The sequence below is a fragment of the Ambystoma mexicanum genome, chromosome 4p (genome assembly GCF_040938575.1).
Source record: "Ambystoma mexicanum isolate Mex_15411 chromosome 4p, UKY_AmexF1_1, whole genome shotgun sequence".
Lineage (NCBI taxonomy): Eukaryota > Metazoa > Chordata > Amphibia > Caudata > Ambystomatidae > Ambystoma > Ambystoma mexicanum.
The window spans coordinates 976,210,308-976,227,119 of record NC_090927.1 but is presented as its reverse complement, the minus strand read 5'-3'; the positions used below and the strand labels follow the sequence as shown (position 1 = coordinate 976,227,119).

Here is a 16,812-nt window from a genome sequence, read left to right as displayed (position 1 = left end):
GCTGAGTGCTTGGGAGCACAGGGTGGGTGATGTGAGGTCATCCTCCCACTCACTCACCAGGTCCAGTATGATGTGTGGTGGAAACCTGTACCTCCCATACACCTGGTCATCAGGCATCCCGAAAAGGCTGGTTCTGGGTGTGAATATTCTGGCCCTGACTATCCTCCTCCTCCTCCTTTGGTAGCCCACTGCCACTGCTGCTAGGAACGGTATGTTCATCCTGGCGTCTGAGCTTGTTATTGTTAAAGTCCGCAATTTATGCTTAGCGCGTGTTCTAGGCGAGCGTGTGACCCGCGCACCCCTGGAATCCAGTTCCCAGTCCAATAGCGTGTGGAAATTCACACGCACCACGGGATACAGCGTGTGACCCGCGCACCCCAGGAATCCAGTTCCCCTGTCCAATAGCGTGTGGAAATTCACACGCACCACGGGATACAGCGTGTGACCCGCGCACCCCTGGAATCCAGTTCCCTGTCCAATAGCGTGTGGAAATTCACACGCACCACGGGATACAGCGTGTGACCCGCGCACCCCTGGAATCCAGTTCCCAGTCCAATAGCGTGTGGAAATTCACACGCACCACGGGATACAGCGTGTGACCCGCGCACCCCTGGAATCCAGTTCCCTGTCCAATAGCGTGTGGAAATTCACACGCACCACGGGATACAGCGTGTGACCCGCGCACCCCTGGAATCCAGTTCCCAGTCCAATAGCGTGTGGAAATTCACACGCACCACGTGATACAGGTTCGCTGACGTACTTGCGTGTGTAAGTGGCCGCGCACCCATTAAATACACGTACATAGGCCAATCGCGTGTACGCGCACTTTTGTCCAATTACACGCGATGACACTCTGACGTGCAGTATCTCCACGTGTGCCCCGTCATCACGTGCTGAGTGGGGAACACCCGTGCGGGTCACGTCACAGACGCGCTTACGCGCTGAGGGACTCTGGTCCAATAGAATCGCGTATGCGTGCTGACGCGCTTACGCGCTAAGGGCCTTTCCTCGGATTTCACGCTGACGTGCAGGATTTTCACGTGCCAAATCACTCCGTATCAAGCTGGCCACGCGAAAACACACGGAAGCCCACGCTCCTGCCCAGAAGGCCGAGTTACTGCCCCCCAGTGCCCCGAGCAGCCTCCCACGTGCCATCTGCTGCTGCCTGCCTGCCTGCCTGCTGCCACCGTGCCCTGCCATTTGGTGCCTGCACATCAGCCATCTGCAGGGGTCCAGTTGCTGTGTCCACCCCTGCTGGAACTGAAGACTCCCGACTGGTATTACATCGCTCCACAGCCCAGCCCCAGGACCCAGTTGCCCACCCACACCTGCCTCTGGGGTTGCCATGTCGGGCACTTCCACATCTGGCACCAGTGGCAACCCCAGGCCAGAGGGGCAGAGGGGCACCAGCTTCACTGTCACCGAAGTTGGTGTCCTGGTGGAGCATGTCCTGGGGCAGTATGATGCCCTCTTTGGATCGTCCCGCGCCAGCAAGGAAGGATGGGAGAGGATCTGGGCCGACTGTGTGGTTGCCATCAACGCGGAGGGGGTGGCAACCCGCGACGTCCTGAAGATCAAGAAGCGCTGGGAGGACTTGAGGTCCAGGACCCTTGTGAAGGCCCGGCGCCTCGTGGAGGGGGGCCGGGGCCGCATGAGTTCCATCCAGATGAGGGTCCTGGAACGCGTACGCCCAGCGCTCCACGCCCAGATCCTTGAGAGGGAGGCCCGTCTGGAGTTGAGCGGTAAGTGTCCATGCATTACTGTGTGAGACAGGGCATGTTGCGGTGTGCTGGTTCTATGATACTTGCCTGTATGTGTGCCATAGGCCATGTATGCATGTATGTGTGCAGGGACATCATGGTAATGCATGTGCGACCAGTGATGTGTGATGCACATGGTTGTTGCATGTGTTGAAATGCCGCATGGGGAGCCCTATTCAGATTTTGAACATGAGAGCATGCCAGTCTCTGTACCTGGACATGGGTGGGGGTGAGGGATGGGTGCTGATGCCAGGTACATATATGGTAGCCATGTCTGTGTGCCTGACCTGCGTGTCTGTGACTTGTGCATGCCATGGATGCATGACACATGTGTGTGACAATGCAGAGATTCAGTAAAGCAGCCAATTTACCCTTGTATCCGCTGTGTTTGGTGTGTTTGGGGCCAGATGGATGTGACTGAGGTGAAGTGTGTGCATGTGATGGGCATGAGGCATGATGCATGTGAGTTACATATCATTGAATGTTTCAAGAGTCCATTGGACATGCATGGAAATGTCCATGGCATGCACCATGCCTGTTACTGTGTGTGTTTTGCCTGGACTGACCCATGTGTTGTGGAGGGACATGATGGAAGTGTACTTTGACAGTGGTGCTTATCTGCTATTGCTTCCTGTCTAGGGGACCATTGTACAGTGCCCTGATGCTTGTGTTCTTTGTCACCCTCTACGCAGCGGCTAGTGAAGAAGAGGGCGGAGACGGCGCTGTGGAGCAAGGCGGCGGGGATGCCCCCACGGCTGCAGCGGAAGGGGTGGGTGAGCCCCCACAGGGGCCTGCTACGGTGGGAGACGGTGAGGAGCCATCCAGGTTGGTGGTTTGCACAGAGGAGGAGGAGGCCGCCACTGGGGCACACATGGGGCCTGGTGGGGGCATCCCTGCTGGTGCAAGTGGTGCAGGCCAGGGCCAGGGGCAGGAGGCAGCACAGGTCACCGTGGAGGGGCCTGTGCATGTCGCTGTCCCTGACCCTGTGAGTGCACCACCATGCACCAGCAGGGATGCCCCGTCCCAGGCCTGTCCGCAGGTAGAGGGGATGTCCATGTCACCTGACTCCCCTCCACCTGCGGACGTGGGAACCCCTGGCCGTGCGGAGAAGGTCCTGATTGGGGTCGCGATGCGCACGGCTCTGATTCGTGATGCCGTGCGTGCTTCCCGGGAGGAGCATGCACGTCATCACGAAGTGCACCGTGCCGACGTGGCCCAATTGGGATCGGCCATGTTCGGGGGTTTCCTGCATGTGTTGGCCAATGTGGCGGCCCTCTCCTCCTCTGTGCAGGCTATCCACCAGTCGTTCTCCTTGCCGTCTTCCAGCCCAGATGCCACCAGGGCCCCCTGTGGACCTGCCCCGACCAATGCAGCCAGCTCGGTGGGGATCCCATCCCTGCCACAGTCGGGAGTCAGAGATCCAGCAGGGGTGGACACCAGAGCAACTGGACCCCAGCAGATGGAGGATGTGACGGCATCATCGGGCAGGGCACGTGCACGACGGCGTCGGTGGTTTCCATCAGCCTGGATGCCGTCGTGCTGGCACAGGCAGTTGCGTCGGAGGCAGCAGCAGGCTCAACGTGGGAGGCATCATGGCTCGGGGCCATCAACATCAGGGGTGCAGGCATCGGCCGGAGGGCAGGAGAACCCTGGAATGGGAGTGGCTTCCGTGTGGGAGAGGTTGTGCCAGCGGATAGGTGCGGAGCGGCAGCGGGCAGAGGAGGAACGGCTCACGATGGTCAGGGCGGAGGACTCCATGCGGAGGGCGCTGAGGCGGGCTGAGTGCCTCGAGGGTCTTCGCAGGGAGTTTGAGCTTGACACTGCGTTATCCCTGCGGGACCTCGGGGCCAGGGAACATGCCCGCCTCCAAGCCATTGACCAGGAGTTCGATGATGCCCTGGCCCATGACAACAACCAGTGAGCCGTCCGAATAGCCCGCTGCCTTTGTATATAGTTGTATAGTTAGGGTTAGGTTTCCTTTGTTTTTTTGATTTTTTTTTGGTTGCGATTGGACAATGCACCACTTTTTTGTATATAGTTCACTTTTTAGTTAGTAGTCAGTTAGGTTTAATTTGGTAGGGCTCATGGACCCAGGATGATCTTCTTAATTGGCTTATTTTAATTTTTCAGATTTTTTTCTTGGACATTCATCTTGTTTTGTTTGATTTGCTTTGTGTTTTTTCTTATTTGCTGTTCAATACATATTATTTTTTTAATCTTCAATGTGTCGTATCATCTCATTGCTTTCAGGCATGTCATGTTGGGTGTTTTGTCATTCACTTGCAGCCATTGTGTGTGACAGACATGTGTTAAATTGCATTATTTACATTGGGGGTGTAACATGTAATTGCCTTTGATATGTGGGTGGGTGTGATAGTTGGTTGGGCCTTTTGGCAGGGGAGGATGGGCATTACGGACATGATTGGGGAATGTTGGGACCCAGGTGCAGGGGGGCATGGATGGGGGCCTGCTGGCAGGTGCCCCACAGTGCTGGGGGGTGGGGGGGGTGGGGGACATGAGTTGGACATGGGTGGGGGCCTGCTGGCAGGTGCCCCACAGTGCTGGGGGGTGGGGGGGGGTGGGGGACATGAGTTGGACATGGGTGGGGGCCTGCTGGCAGGTGCCCCACAGTGCTGGGGGGTGGGGGGGTGGGGGACATGAGTTGGACATGGGTGGGGGCCTGCTGGCAGGTGCCCCACAGTGCTGAGGGGTGCGGGGGGGGTGGGGGACATGAGTTGGACATGGGTGGGGGCCTGCTGGCAGGTGCCCCACAGTGCTGGGGGGTGGGGGTGGTGGGAGACATGAGTGGGGGCCTGGTGGAGGGTGACCCTGCACTGCTGGGGGGTGGGGGTGGTGGGTGACATGAGTGGGGGCCTGCTGGCAGGTGCCCCACAGTGCTGGGGGGTGGGGGTGGTGGGAGACATGAGTTGGACATGGGTGGGGGCCTGCTGGCAGGTGCCCCACAGTGCTGGGGGGTGGGGGGGTGGGGGACATGAGTTGGACATGGGTGGGGGCCTGCTGGCAGGTGCCCCACAGTGCTGGGGGGTGGGGGGGGTGGGGGACATGAGTTGGACATGGGTGGGGGCCTGCTGGCAGGTGCCCCACAGTGCTGGGGGGTGGGGGGGGTGGGGGACATGAGTTGGACATGGGTGGGGGCCTGCTGGCAGGTGCCCCACAGTGCTGGGGGGTGGGTGGGGTGGGGGACATGAGTTGGACATGGGTGGGGGCCTGCTGGCAGGTGCCCCACAGTGCTGGGGGGTGGGGGTGGTGGGAGACATGAGTGGGGGCCTGGTGGAGGGTGACCCTGCACTGCTGGGGGGTGGGGGTGGTGGGTGACATGAGTGGGGGCCTGGTGGAGGGTGCCCCTGGTGGCTGGGGGGTGGGGGTGGTGGTAGACATGAGTGGGGGCCTGGTGGAGGGTGACCCTGCACTGCTGGGGGGTGGGGGTGGTGGGTGACATGAGTGGGGGCCTGGTGGAGGGTGACCCTGCACTGCTGGGGTGTGGGGGTGGTGGGTGACATGAGTGGGGGCCTGGTGGAGGGTGACCCTGCACTGCTGGGGTGTGGGGGTGGTGGGTGACATGAGTGGGGGCCTGGTGGAGGGTGACCCTGGTGGCTGGGGGGTGGGGGTGGTGGGAGACATGAGTGGGGGCCTGGTGGAGGGTGACCCTGGTGGCTGGGGGGTGGGGGTGGTGGGAGACATGAGTTGGACATGGGTGGGGGCCTGCTGGCAGGTGCCCCACAGTGCTGGGGGGTGGGGGTGGTGGCAGACATGAGTTGGACATGGGTGGGGGCCTGCTGGCAGGTGCCCCACAGTGCTGGGGGGTGGGGGTGGTGGGAGACATGAGTTGGACATGGGTGGGGGCCTGCTGGCAGGTGCCCCACAGTGCTGGGGGGTGGGGGGGTGGGGGACATGAGTTGGACATGGGTGGGGGCCTGCTGGCAGGTGCCCCACAGTGCTGGGGGGTGGGGGCCTTGGGGGACATGAGTTGGACATGGGTGGGGGCCTGCTGGCAGGTGCCCCACAGTGCTGGGGGGTGGGGGTGGTGGGAGACATGAGTTGGACATGGGTGGGGGCCTGCTGGCAGGTGCCCCACAGTGCTGGGGGGTGGGGGTGGTGGCAGACATGAGTTGGACATGGGTGGGGGCCTGCTGGCAGGTGCCCCACAGTGCTGGGGGGTGGGGGTGGTGGGAGACATGAGTTGGACATGGGTGGGGGCCTGCTGGCAGGTGCCCCACAGTGCTGGGGGGTGGGGGGGGTGGGGGACATGAGTTGGACATGGGTGGGGGCCTGCTGGCAGGTGCCCCACAGTGCTGGGGGGTGGGGGGGGGTGGGGGACATGAGTTGGACATGGGTGGGGGCCTGCTGGCAGGTGCCCCACAGTGCTGGGGGGTGGGGGGGGTGGGGGACATGAGTTGGACATGGGTGGGGGCCTGCTGGCAGGTGCCCCACAGTGCTGGGGGGTGGGGGTGGTGGGAGACATGAGTGGGGGCCTGGTGGAGGGTGACCCTGCACTGCTGGGGGGTGGGGGTGGTGGGTGACATGAGTGGGGGCCTGGTGGAGGGTGCCGCTGCACTGCTGGGGGGTGGGGGGGGTGGGGGACATGAGTTGGACATGGGTGGGGGCCTGCTGGCAGGTGCCCCACAGTGCTGGGGGGTGGGGGTGCAAGGGGACATGAGTTGGTGTTCATTAGTTCAAGGAGACATGTGCCTTTGCTGGGGGGCATGCCCATGGTGGGTGGGCTGCCTGCGGGACATGACCAGGGATGCAGGGTAGTCCCCTGTGGTGTGGGCTGCCTGCAGGGGCCGTGGAGGGTGTACAGGGTACACCTGGGAGGACCCACACTGTCAAATCACATGTGGAACTTTCGCGTGTGGAACTTCCCGCGCACCCCTGGAATACACGCGCCCAGGCTGTTCGCGTGTGGAACTTCCCGCGCACCCCTGGAATACACGCGCCCAGGCTGTTCGCGTGTGGAACTTCCCGCGCACCCCTGGAATACACGCGCCCAGGCTGTTCGCGTGTGGAACTTCCCGCGCACCCCTGGAATACACGCGCCCAGGCTGTTCGCGTGTGGAACTTCCCGCGCACCCCTGAAATACACGCGCCCAGGCTGTTCGCGTGTGGAACTTCCCCCGCACCCCTGAAATACACGCGCCAAGGCTGTTCGCGTGTGGAACTTCCCCCGCACCCCTGAAATACACGCCGCGCACCCCTGATATACACGTAGCCCGCTCCCCCAGACCCGATCGCGTGTGAAACTTCACGCGAACCCCTGTGATGCACGTACCCTGCTGAAATCGCGTGTGAGACTTCCCGCGCACCCCGGTATACACGCACACGTATTTTTTGTCAGCGGGTGTCCGTGTTTGTGGGTACCCCTTTGCACGTCTTTTTTCCTGGAGGGCCACAGTATGGGACATTCATCATGGCAGTATATAGGTGCGATTTGTTGGCGCACCTTTTGGCGCACATTTCTTACAGCCGCAGAGACGCTACCGCCTGCTTTCTTGTGGCGGTCGTGTTTGTGCCTGTGCGCTGGTTTGAGCGTGCGCTTTTTTCCCCTATTCTATTCCATGAATACGTGTTGTAGGCGAGCGTGTGGGCGTTCCGCGCACTTGTGCCCTGTACTTCCCCCGTGACGCCCACGTTTTGGCAAGTTGTTCCCCATTCCGAGTGTTACGCCCGTGTTCCGCCTACTTTTGTTGCGTGCGCCGCGCTATGTGCGATTTTCGCTGTGGCCTGTGCGATTTTCGCAGTGACCTGGCGCACGCTGTTAGATGGCCTGTGCGCCAACGTGCGCCGCGCACTTTTTATCGCACATCCGCTGGTTTTCTCGCGCACGGCCTTCCATGAATCGACGTGCGCTGCTTTTCGTGCGATTTTCGCAATTGCACTGCGATTTTCGCTATTCCACTGCGATTCGCACGTTTTTGCCCACTTGCGCCGCGCTAATTATTCCATGAATCGGCTTACATATCGAGACACTTTCCTAAGAATGCGATTGAACCTGCTGCCCACCAATGAGATTAATGCTGTACGGGGAAAATCGGAAGGAAACACCTGTAGATTTTGTGGCATAGCGGATGAAACTGAATCTATTGAGCATTTACTGCTCTATTGACAGGGACTAAGGAAGGAAAGGGAAACACATCTGGCCCCTTTGATGGAAACATTTCAGACTCATGATGAGGATGACCAATGGGCAAACTTGATGAACGGGGAAAGAACAGTGTGGGTGATAGCAGCTGTTTCATTTATTCGCACCACCCTCCTAGCAGGAATAGAGGCATGTAGTACACTTAGTATAACAAAGGATAAACTAAGGTTGAACCACATCTCTAGCATGGAGTAAAGACTTATTAAAGCTGCAAGTTCTTTCTCTTTTCTCCCACGCCACCATGTTCTCCTCTTATTGTCTTCTTGTGCTTCTACTGTTTCTTTCTATCTTATTTGGCACTTGATTTGGACTGGCTGAAAAAGGATACAAAGGATTGAATAAGAGTAACAGTGTGAATGGGAATTAACATTTCTAAACTTTGTACAAATTGTAATCAGTTTAGTCAAATAAATAAATTTAAAAAATGATCACAACCTTAGATGTGTTTTTTGAAAATAACAAATATAGAGTTAGGATGTTGTTATATTTGTTACAAGGATCAAGTTGAAAATCACTGAAACTTGCATATGTGGTCCACCTTTTTGGGGTTGGGCCACTTTTATTTTGCTGACCCGGCTTGTATGTTGTCCCAGTCCGACCCTGGCTCCAGCGGATTGACGTCACTTTTAGCGTAAACAGCACCACAGTTGTGATAGAATTGATCTCTGCGCCATATTGATGAGGAATCTGTCAGAGAAATAATCGTATACATCTGCAAGAAACATATCAAAGGTAAGTAATGTACTCTTTCAATTATTTGTTTAGATGTAGTTGCATTGAAGGGGTAGGGTATGAGCATCTTCAACCAGTTGACAAGTTGATAAGTATAAATACCAGTGTGGAAAATTATGATCTAAACATAAAAATAGGAACACAAATCAGACATAAGAAAAGACAGAAAAGGAGTATGGTAGTGGTGGAGTGGAGGCCAACAGAAGGGTCAAGGATCTTGTGGCCCTCACCTTGGTGGCCAGCGGGCGCAAGATACTGCTTTGATGCTGGAATATCATTTCCCACACTCCAATGGCTGGTGGGAGTAGGAATCTGCAGGGTGTCCAGGGAGCCAACAGTCCATCCTGTCTGTGGTTAGTGAGTTGGTATAAGCTGCGTGGCATTAACATACTGTCTCCCTGCCCCATACTGTTGGAGCGAGAAGTGTTAGGACCTGCAGTAGGACTCAGGGATTCTATGGCCCTCATTACGACCCTGGCGTTGGTCCATGGTGCTAATAGCACCATGGTCCATGCCGGTAACTTACCGACTCCGCCATGGCGGAATGGGGAATTACCGCCCCATTCCGAGGTTGGCGGGGCGGTAATTCCCCATGCCGCCATTGCCCTTCCCCATTCCCATTTTTGCCCCATAGGGCTCAATGGAAATGGGGAAGGCGCGAAGTATGGTGCCGCAAATTTCTTAGCACCAAGGTCCCTTTGCGGGTTGGTTTTTAACACCTGCAAAAAGCAGGCGTTAAAGTCTCCAACCCGCAAAGGGACCTCGTAATCAGGCGCTAAGGGATTACCGGTACGGGTACCCTTACCGGTACCGGTAATCCCTTAGCGCCAAGGTCGTAATGAGGCCCTATGTCTTTTATGCTTTTGGTAATATGGGTTAGCCGCCGCATGGCAGACAAAGTGAATTCTGTCTCAGTGGTGAGGAGGGGCAGCAGTGTTCTCTAGGGATCGTCTGAGCTACCATGTGGACTTGGGTTATTCTGCTCCCCTTTCCTAGGCCAATCATAGAGCAAGCGGGTGGGGTGGGAGGGCATGACAAGGGAAGAGTTACAGTTTATTCTGGTTGTCAACCCAGAGGCAGTGATAGAGGTGTGGTAGTCTGAAGCTCCCCTCCCATGAGACCAGGAGGAGTTAGGATATGCTTTTTTCTCTCAGTGATGGCTTGAATTAAGGTTGGGGAATTGCAGTGCTTTCCACGGATGACTTGTTCTCCTTCTTTATGGCAGTGGTGACACTGTGGTTATAATTGGAAACTATTTGTTCAGCACATAAGGTGGTGTTTCCGTTTATGGACGGTATTTTATCTGAGACTACAATTGGACAAAAGCTCCCCATATCTAAAATGATGTTCACTGTGAGATAATAAATTCCTGTTTATTTGGTATATCTCCCATCATAAAAATGCACCATAAACTGGACTCAAAGATTCAAACTTCGAATGCCGTAGTAATTATCGGTGAGTGATTCGATGCATGCCTTATTTCGCACCAGAATATGAGAGTGACCTTATAAATAAGAGTGGACATTAATGTGCACTTCTGTTTGTGCGATGTGGGGAAGGTGTATGCATATTACTCAATGAACATGAGATCAGATGGGCATTTTCCTCTGGTGTTCTGAGTTGTGGTCCGATAATCTTTCAGATGTTGACACCATTTTCTGCTTTCGACAAGGTGAGTTAGACTTCAATGCTGGAACTCTATATATTCTGCAAACATCTTAAATTTATGCCTGCTCAATAGAAAGGCTGTTGACGGTTTTCAATATTTTGAGGATGCCATAAGCTGCAAACGTTTTGTCCAGTGCAGATTTGACTGCTGTAGCAGCTGATGAGGGAATGATCCGCAGGTCCAGATATCATGATAGTTCATCAATACCATTCTAAAGAGGCCCAAAGGAGTCAACTGCTGCCTCTTGCCACACAGAGGTGGGCTGCATGGACATTTACAAGGAATCTGGGAATGTGCAAGGATTGATGCTTAAAAACATTTGACACTGCTTCAGAGTTATTTCAAATATCAAATCCATGTTGGTAAACCATACTTTTTGACATAGAAGCAGTTTTGTGGACACTGTGCCCAGATGACACTCATGAGCTAGCAGTATTATTTCCAGTCTATTCAAGTAGGAATTATTATCCTATTGTATGCCCGAAGTGGTTAAAGATGTTTAATCTTTTATTGAAGAACATTTCTTAAGCGCCTTTATGTCAATATTGGAAGTGGAGATAGCCGACAAAGTGAAATCATGAAAATTCATTGAAACAGCCATTGATCCTACACAAGACACCAGACAGTGTAGGATCAGTGACTGTTTCACCATGTATCTTTTAAGGGTTATGCATACAAGTCAGGCATGATGAACTGCATGATTAATGTACTCTTCTGCAATGGACTTTTTGGTCTCTTGTGCTATGAGTAAGTGCTGCATGGACAGGGTTTTCTCCTTCCCTGGTTTGTGAACAATATCAAACTTTGAGGGTGCATCTTTGCATTCGACTTGCCATAAATTGTTGTCAAGTCTTGATGATCCATGACAAGGTGAATCTTTTATCGAAGACGAGCAGGGTGTAGTGTTCTCTGGCCCAAACTATGGCTAGGCTTTCTTTCTCCACCCAAGAGTAAGCCGACTTGGTCATGGTCAAGCTTCTGTTGGCATAGGAAATAACATGGTGAGTTGATGTCGAACCCAGGTTGTATTGTGTAGGAATGGCAGGTAAGCCAACTGGGCTGATATCCACAATAATTTCAGCAGACAGGCCTGGGTCAAAGTAAGCCATACAGGTAGCCGAAGCGATGCATTGTTTGACACGGTCAAAAGTTATTGACATTTAGGTGAGCAGGCAAAGTCTTGTCCTTGCTTGATCAGTTAGGCAGAAGGGATGGCTGATGGAGGCCCACTCTTTAATATATATATGGTGCTAAAGCATGCCAAGGAATTGCTGTAAATCAGATATGTGACCATGGTTAGGATCTGGCTTTAACCCATCCTTGGAAAATATATGTCGACAAAATTGTAAAGTAGTTCTGTTGAATTCACATTTGTTTGAATTAAGTGGTGAGTCTGCATCCTCTAACCTCGGTTATACTCTTGGAAGGGCTGCATCATGTGACTCTTGGGTAGTGCTGAAGACGAATATGTCATCGCTATAGTTCAGACAGTTCGGTATGTACCATATGACCTTGTGAATTCCTTCCTGGAAAATTTCAGCTGTGGGCGACACACAAAAGCCTAGGTGTTTGTATCAAAACAGCCATAGGTGAGTGACAAATGTTTTTATCTATCTTGAGGATTTACATTCCCGTTGATGGTATCCTTTGTCAAGGTCACGATTTGAGAAAACAGTGGTGCTGAGTGGGAAATGCATAATTTCTATCATTCTCGAGCCACAGCTGTGTTCTCAGGAGTGTGCTTTTCAAGGCATATATGAAGGCAAAGAAGATGGTACCAGTCAATAATGGTTTGGTTATGCAAGATGGCAGTTATGCAAGATGGAACTCCACAGTTGAAGCCATCTTGTGGAGTTCAGCTCTGCCACCAATCCTGCACACAATTATTAAGTGCATCATTGGAGAAAGAGGTGAGAACACATGCTGGCCTTTGAACTCCGTCCATGAGAAAACCTCCAGGGGCCTGCTGAAGATGTTCTGAGAAGATCAAGGGAGTGCACCTGGGTAAAGCTAGGTAACAGACCAATGAACATCAGGGTAAGGCATCATGGTAATTGAGGCTTTGACAAATTGGTTTTGTGCGCAGTGTGGTTGTGTATTTGTTAAATGATTTCCATTAATAAAAAAACCTCACTGTTGTTTTGTTTATCTTCCAGCTTGGGACTGTTAGCCATAGATTCTCTCTCTTGTGTTATATAGACCCCCGACCTTCCCCCACCTCATAGATCCTTTAAGAGTTTATCCAACCCTTCCTCGCGAAAGAAAGGTGTTGTACTTGTTCCCAGTGCCTCAAGTCTTCTGTTCCACACACAATGTGACAGTTAGTCATCACAGAGCTAAAATGTAGAGCAAGAGAAAGCTGGAAAACCTGGGGCACATGTACCTTATTTTTTAGAAAAAGGTTTTAGTAGGCACATTGTGATAAATAATCTTACTATGGCAAGATTTTGCAGATTGATTTGATGTACCCTAACGTTTATCTGGTATCTTGATGGCATGTTGCGTTGCGTTACTTCTTTCTCACACTTTCCCTTGTTCTGTCTACCTAGGATTTATCCGAAGGACTTTCCATGTTTACAGGAGAGGAAGAAATCTTTGCTTTCCATCGTACTGTATCCAGACTCACAGAGATGCAAACTGAACAATATTGGAATGAAGGAGACCGAAGTCAGAAATGAAATCCAACTCCAGATCTTAACAGTGTTCTTGGCACATGCTCAATTTGTACATTATTGGGGGAGGCGGTGCCTCTGTACATTTGAGGGTAGTGTATATTGTTATTTTTTTTAAAACTGTTTTGCTGCACTTTATCCAACGGACCATCTTCCATGTCAGCAATATTTGTGCCACCTTTAAATGTGCATTATTGATTTTAGATATTTAGTTCGGGCGGATTTTATTTTTGCAAAAGCACTCCCTTTTAGTCATGTATTATCAGAACAAAGATGAACACTCTCTCATCAGCTCCTCCTACTGTAAGACCAGACAATCCTACAACAGTCCTCACATAGCAGAGACCAAAAGAAGATGCCATTCATGTCTGTTCTTTAGTTATTTATTATTCAAAATATAGTTTGCCTATAGTTAAGCCCAGTATAACAGACAGTCATTTGCTGGTTTCTGTCAGACACTGCCAAATCTACTCCATCTTCTACAGTAGCAGTGCAAAGGTGCTTCTCTCGCGCTTGTTGATCCGCTGCCCTCACAGGCTCTATATAATATAAAGCGTGGCTGGTCCAACTCTTTGCTTCCATGTACAGTACGGCAGCTGTATGGTTTTATATATTCTTCCACAAGGGCTCCTGTTGTGTCTTGGGATTGTACAAAGATGTACACAATCTGCTAAAAAATGAGCAGGAAAAGAGCAATAGAGAACACACATACAGTGCTTATTGGTTGATGCGGGATGCAATTTCTCACTGCTTAAATATGCACAGTAGAGTTATGCCGATCAATACAAAGCAATAAAGAACAAAGTCAAATGCTATCAAATTCACTAATTGTAATGTTGTGCCAAATATGAAATCATACTGGGGGAGTCCATTGCAGTAGTATGGCAGTCAAAAGGAAATATTGTCTCTGATTTTTCTATCAAAAGCATATATGCCTGCCGCCCTTTATCATGGGCTTTTGCCCAGAGTTAAGCTACTAGCAGAAGTCGCTGCTTGTAGATTTTCACTGAGGAACACTGCCTTCTGGTCTGTGTGCAACATGTACGTGTCTGATGTGTAAATGATCATGGAAGTCAATGAAATATGTATGCAGAAAAGACAATCCTACACATTCCATGCATGGTGATATTGTTCTTCTATATCAGGCCTTGGTTTGGCAACCGGAGGGCACTCTGCATGCAATATGTAGAATCCACGCTACCTCTCTGCCTCCTTAGACTTACTGGTGCCTCTGCTACAGTTTGCATTCAAGGATGTACCAGGTTGGCTTTTTGATATGTAATCTCCACTCTCACCACCATCAACGCCGCAACATCCACATTTTCTTCCTTTATCTAACGAGGACCTTTTTAATGTGTCCATTGGCAACTGAAAGGATACAAGTCCTCCTCAGTCACCCTTTGGATAGCATCGGGAAACGCGATCTACTTGCACAGTACACTTGATCACCAACAATCTTCATGATGATTCCCACAATAGTGAATCTGCATCCGTTTAAGATCTCAGGATTAAGAAACTCTTTTAAATCACTAGCTTGCTTATCCCCTTCTTTGCCGTTTCTGCCACCCGTAGCATCTCCGGCTTCCATTACCCAGTGTGATGAGGCCAGTAGTCAGGCCTTGTCAAGAGGGGACAGGAATCCCTCTCAGCCATGGGTGAGAGGCCTACGTGGGAGAAATCCAGTTTCGGTCCTACCCCTGAGGTGGATGGTGGCAACAGAGAGGTCCACAATTCCTACACGCCCCCCTTCTTGTGCCAGCATGTACATTTGCAGACCCTTACTATCTCCAGCCTTCCGTTACAAGTACTTGCCAGTCTCTTTCTATTTTCAGAGCTCCAGCAGCAGAAGTAAAGTGACCACGGCAATGCAGAGGACTCTCAACTGACCACTGCAGAGACGCTAGCACCAAGAACCAAAGGGAGGGAGGGGCCTTTTCAGTATGTGGCCAAACCACAGATTTTACAGAACTTTGGGAGCAAGCAGGCAGACCGTGCATGGCCCCTTAGACCACCAGACACCAAACGGGGAGACAAACCCACCCTCCACTGAATGATTTACCAGGATATCTCAAGGAAGAGGATGTCGATCACAGACATGAAAATTGGCCTTCCTGGGACACCAGGCTCAGTACGCATCAATGCCACAGATCTCCTGAGAAGGGGAAAGAGGTCACACAATCTGCCTCAGGTCCTCTAGGCCACCAGGGAATAAAAGTGATGAAGCAACTAACAGACGCACTGTGATGCCCCACAGAAAGGGGCCCTGAAACACCTCGAGCATTGGACATCTAAGGCTGCCCTTCTTTGGTACGCAGCAAGTCTGCACAGACAAAGTGGGCAGGGCTTAGCCCCCTTCTTATGACTTTTCATTACACACAAATGCCTCAACCAATTTGATGAGTTACAGCTCTACTTTTATCCAATGTTACTAATCAAGTATGCTTGGAAATTCACTCTTTGAATTACATTTTGTTGAAAGCACCCCCTTGTGTTGTGCTTAAAGAGCCTTTCGCAAAAAATACCAATTGCAATTTGCGATTTTTGGCAACTTTTTTATTCGTGCCTAGAACGGTTTTATGTCCCACCCACGCCAACCCTGTACTTACCCTATTGACGCTTGCACTCTGAATCCATAATCTCCATATGACCCACTCATATGACCCACTCGCCTTCCTTCGAATAATAGTTGTTTATTGGCAGTTTAATGCCCAGACAATGGCAGATCATTTTATTACAATGCTAAGTATCTTGGCTGTTTTTGCAACTGAAATATAGTTTGGGCGGAAAGATACTGTTGTGAGATGTCGGTACTAGATAGTGAAAGTTAGGCAAAGAAGTGGGGGGCAAAAAAGTATCTTGCCCCATATGAGAAAAGGACATTTCAGCCATGGATGAAGGGTTGTGTTATTTACTGTTGCTATAAAGTGACATAGAAGTTCTCTTGACAATTGGTTTTATTATTACCTACCTTAAGCAAGCTGAGTGACTCCAACAGAGAGAGGACAGGACCGGGAGGACAGAAAAACAGGTTCCCTTTTGATGCCGCTTGTGCCGTGCTGGGCCTCTGATTACTAGTACTGCTCCTACCTGCCCATGCGCCTCAGCCGGGGTGTGTCTTGGACTCACTGAGTCTGCTCTTGGGCCCTGGCAGGCACGCAAGTTAAACAAAACACTAAAATGCAAGTCGGCAGGAGTATGTAGCCACACGGACACGGCAGTGGGAGACTGATATGATTTTGAAATTTAAAAAAAGAATGCTAACATGGCGCAGTGCACCAAGGCCTCTGCCTCACTGGTGCAGATTTGGCGACAGCTGGCCTGGCCTAGTGCTCAGCTGGTAAGTGCTGAAAAAAGAGTGCCCGTGTCCAGCCCCGGCAAACACAAGCAGCTGCAATTTAGCACTGACGGGACCCCTAAAAGGAGTGGGGACCATAGGCTGGTGCCTACTTTGCCTATTGGGTGATCCAGCACTGAGAGAGGGATGGCCCTAGGTCCCACAACGGCTTTAATAAAAACCATTGAACCATTTCTGTGACTCAGTGTTATTCTTGTGCCATCTGTGACACCAGTTAGGAATACACATCACCAAGCAGCCTCTGAAGCTCACCGTGCAGACTCTGCGGATATAACTTAGGCTGTGGGAAGCGAATGGCTATCAATGGCGTCGTATATCTATACCGGTTTTCAAACATTAACGCACCTTATTGAAATACAAGGCTGAGATCACTGTGGAGGGACATGTTGTGCATACATATGTAATTGAGCACATTTATTGCTATTGTTATTACCCCCAATGGGTATTGAACAGATAAATCATGG

At 51.7% G+C, this 16,812-nt stretch overlaps 1 protein-coding gene across 2 annotated transcripts in view; it reads left to right on the top strand.

The window, feature by feature from the left end:
* AFG1L (AFG1 like ATPase) overlaps positions 1-13,817 on the top strand; it is a 2,086,687-nt gene extending 2,072,870 nt beyond the window's left edge. Inside the window, exon 13 of one of the 2 annotated variants that reach the window (XM_069606550.1) lies at positions 12,871-13,817. In XM_069606550.1, coding sequence (XP_069462651.1) covers positions 12,871-12,999 — 129 coding nt within the window. In that variant the 3' untranslated portion in view covers positions 13,000-13,817. The remainder of the gene's footprint in view (positions 1-12,870) is intronic. The other variant, XM_069606549.1, reaches the window with a different exon arrangement.
* The last annotated feature ends 2,995 nt before the right edge of the window (positions 13,818-16,812 follow it).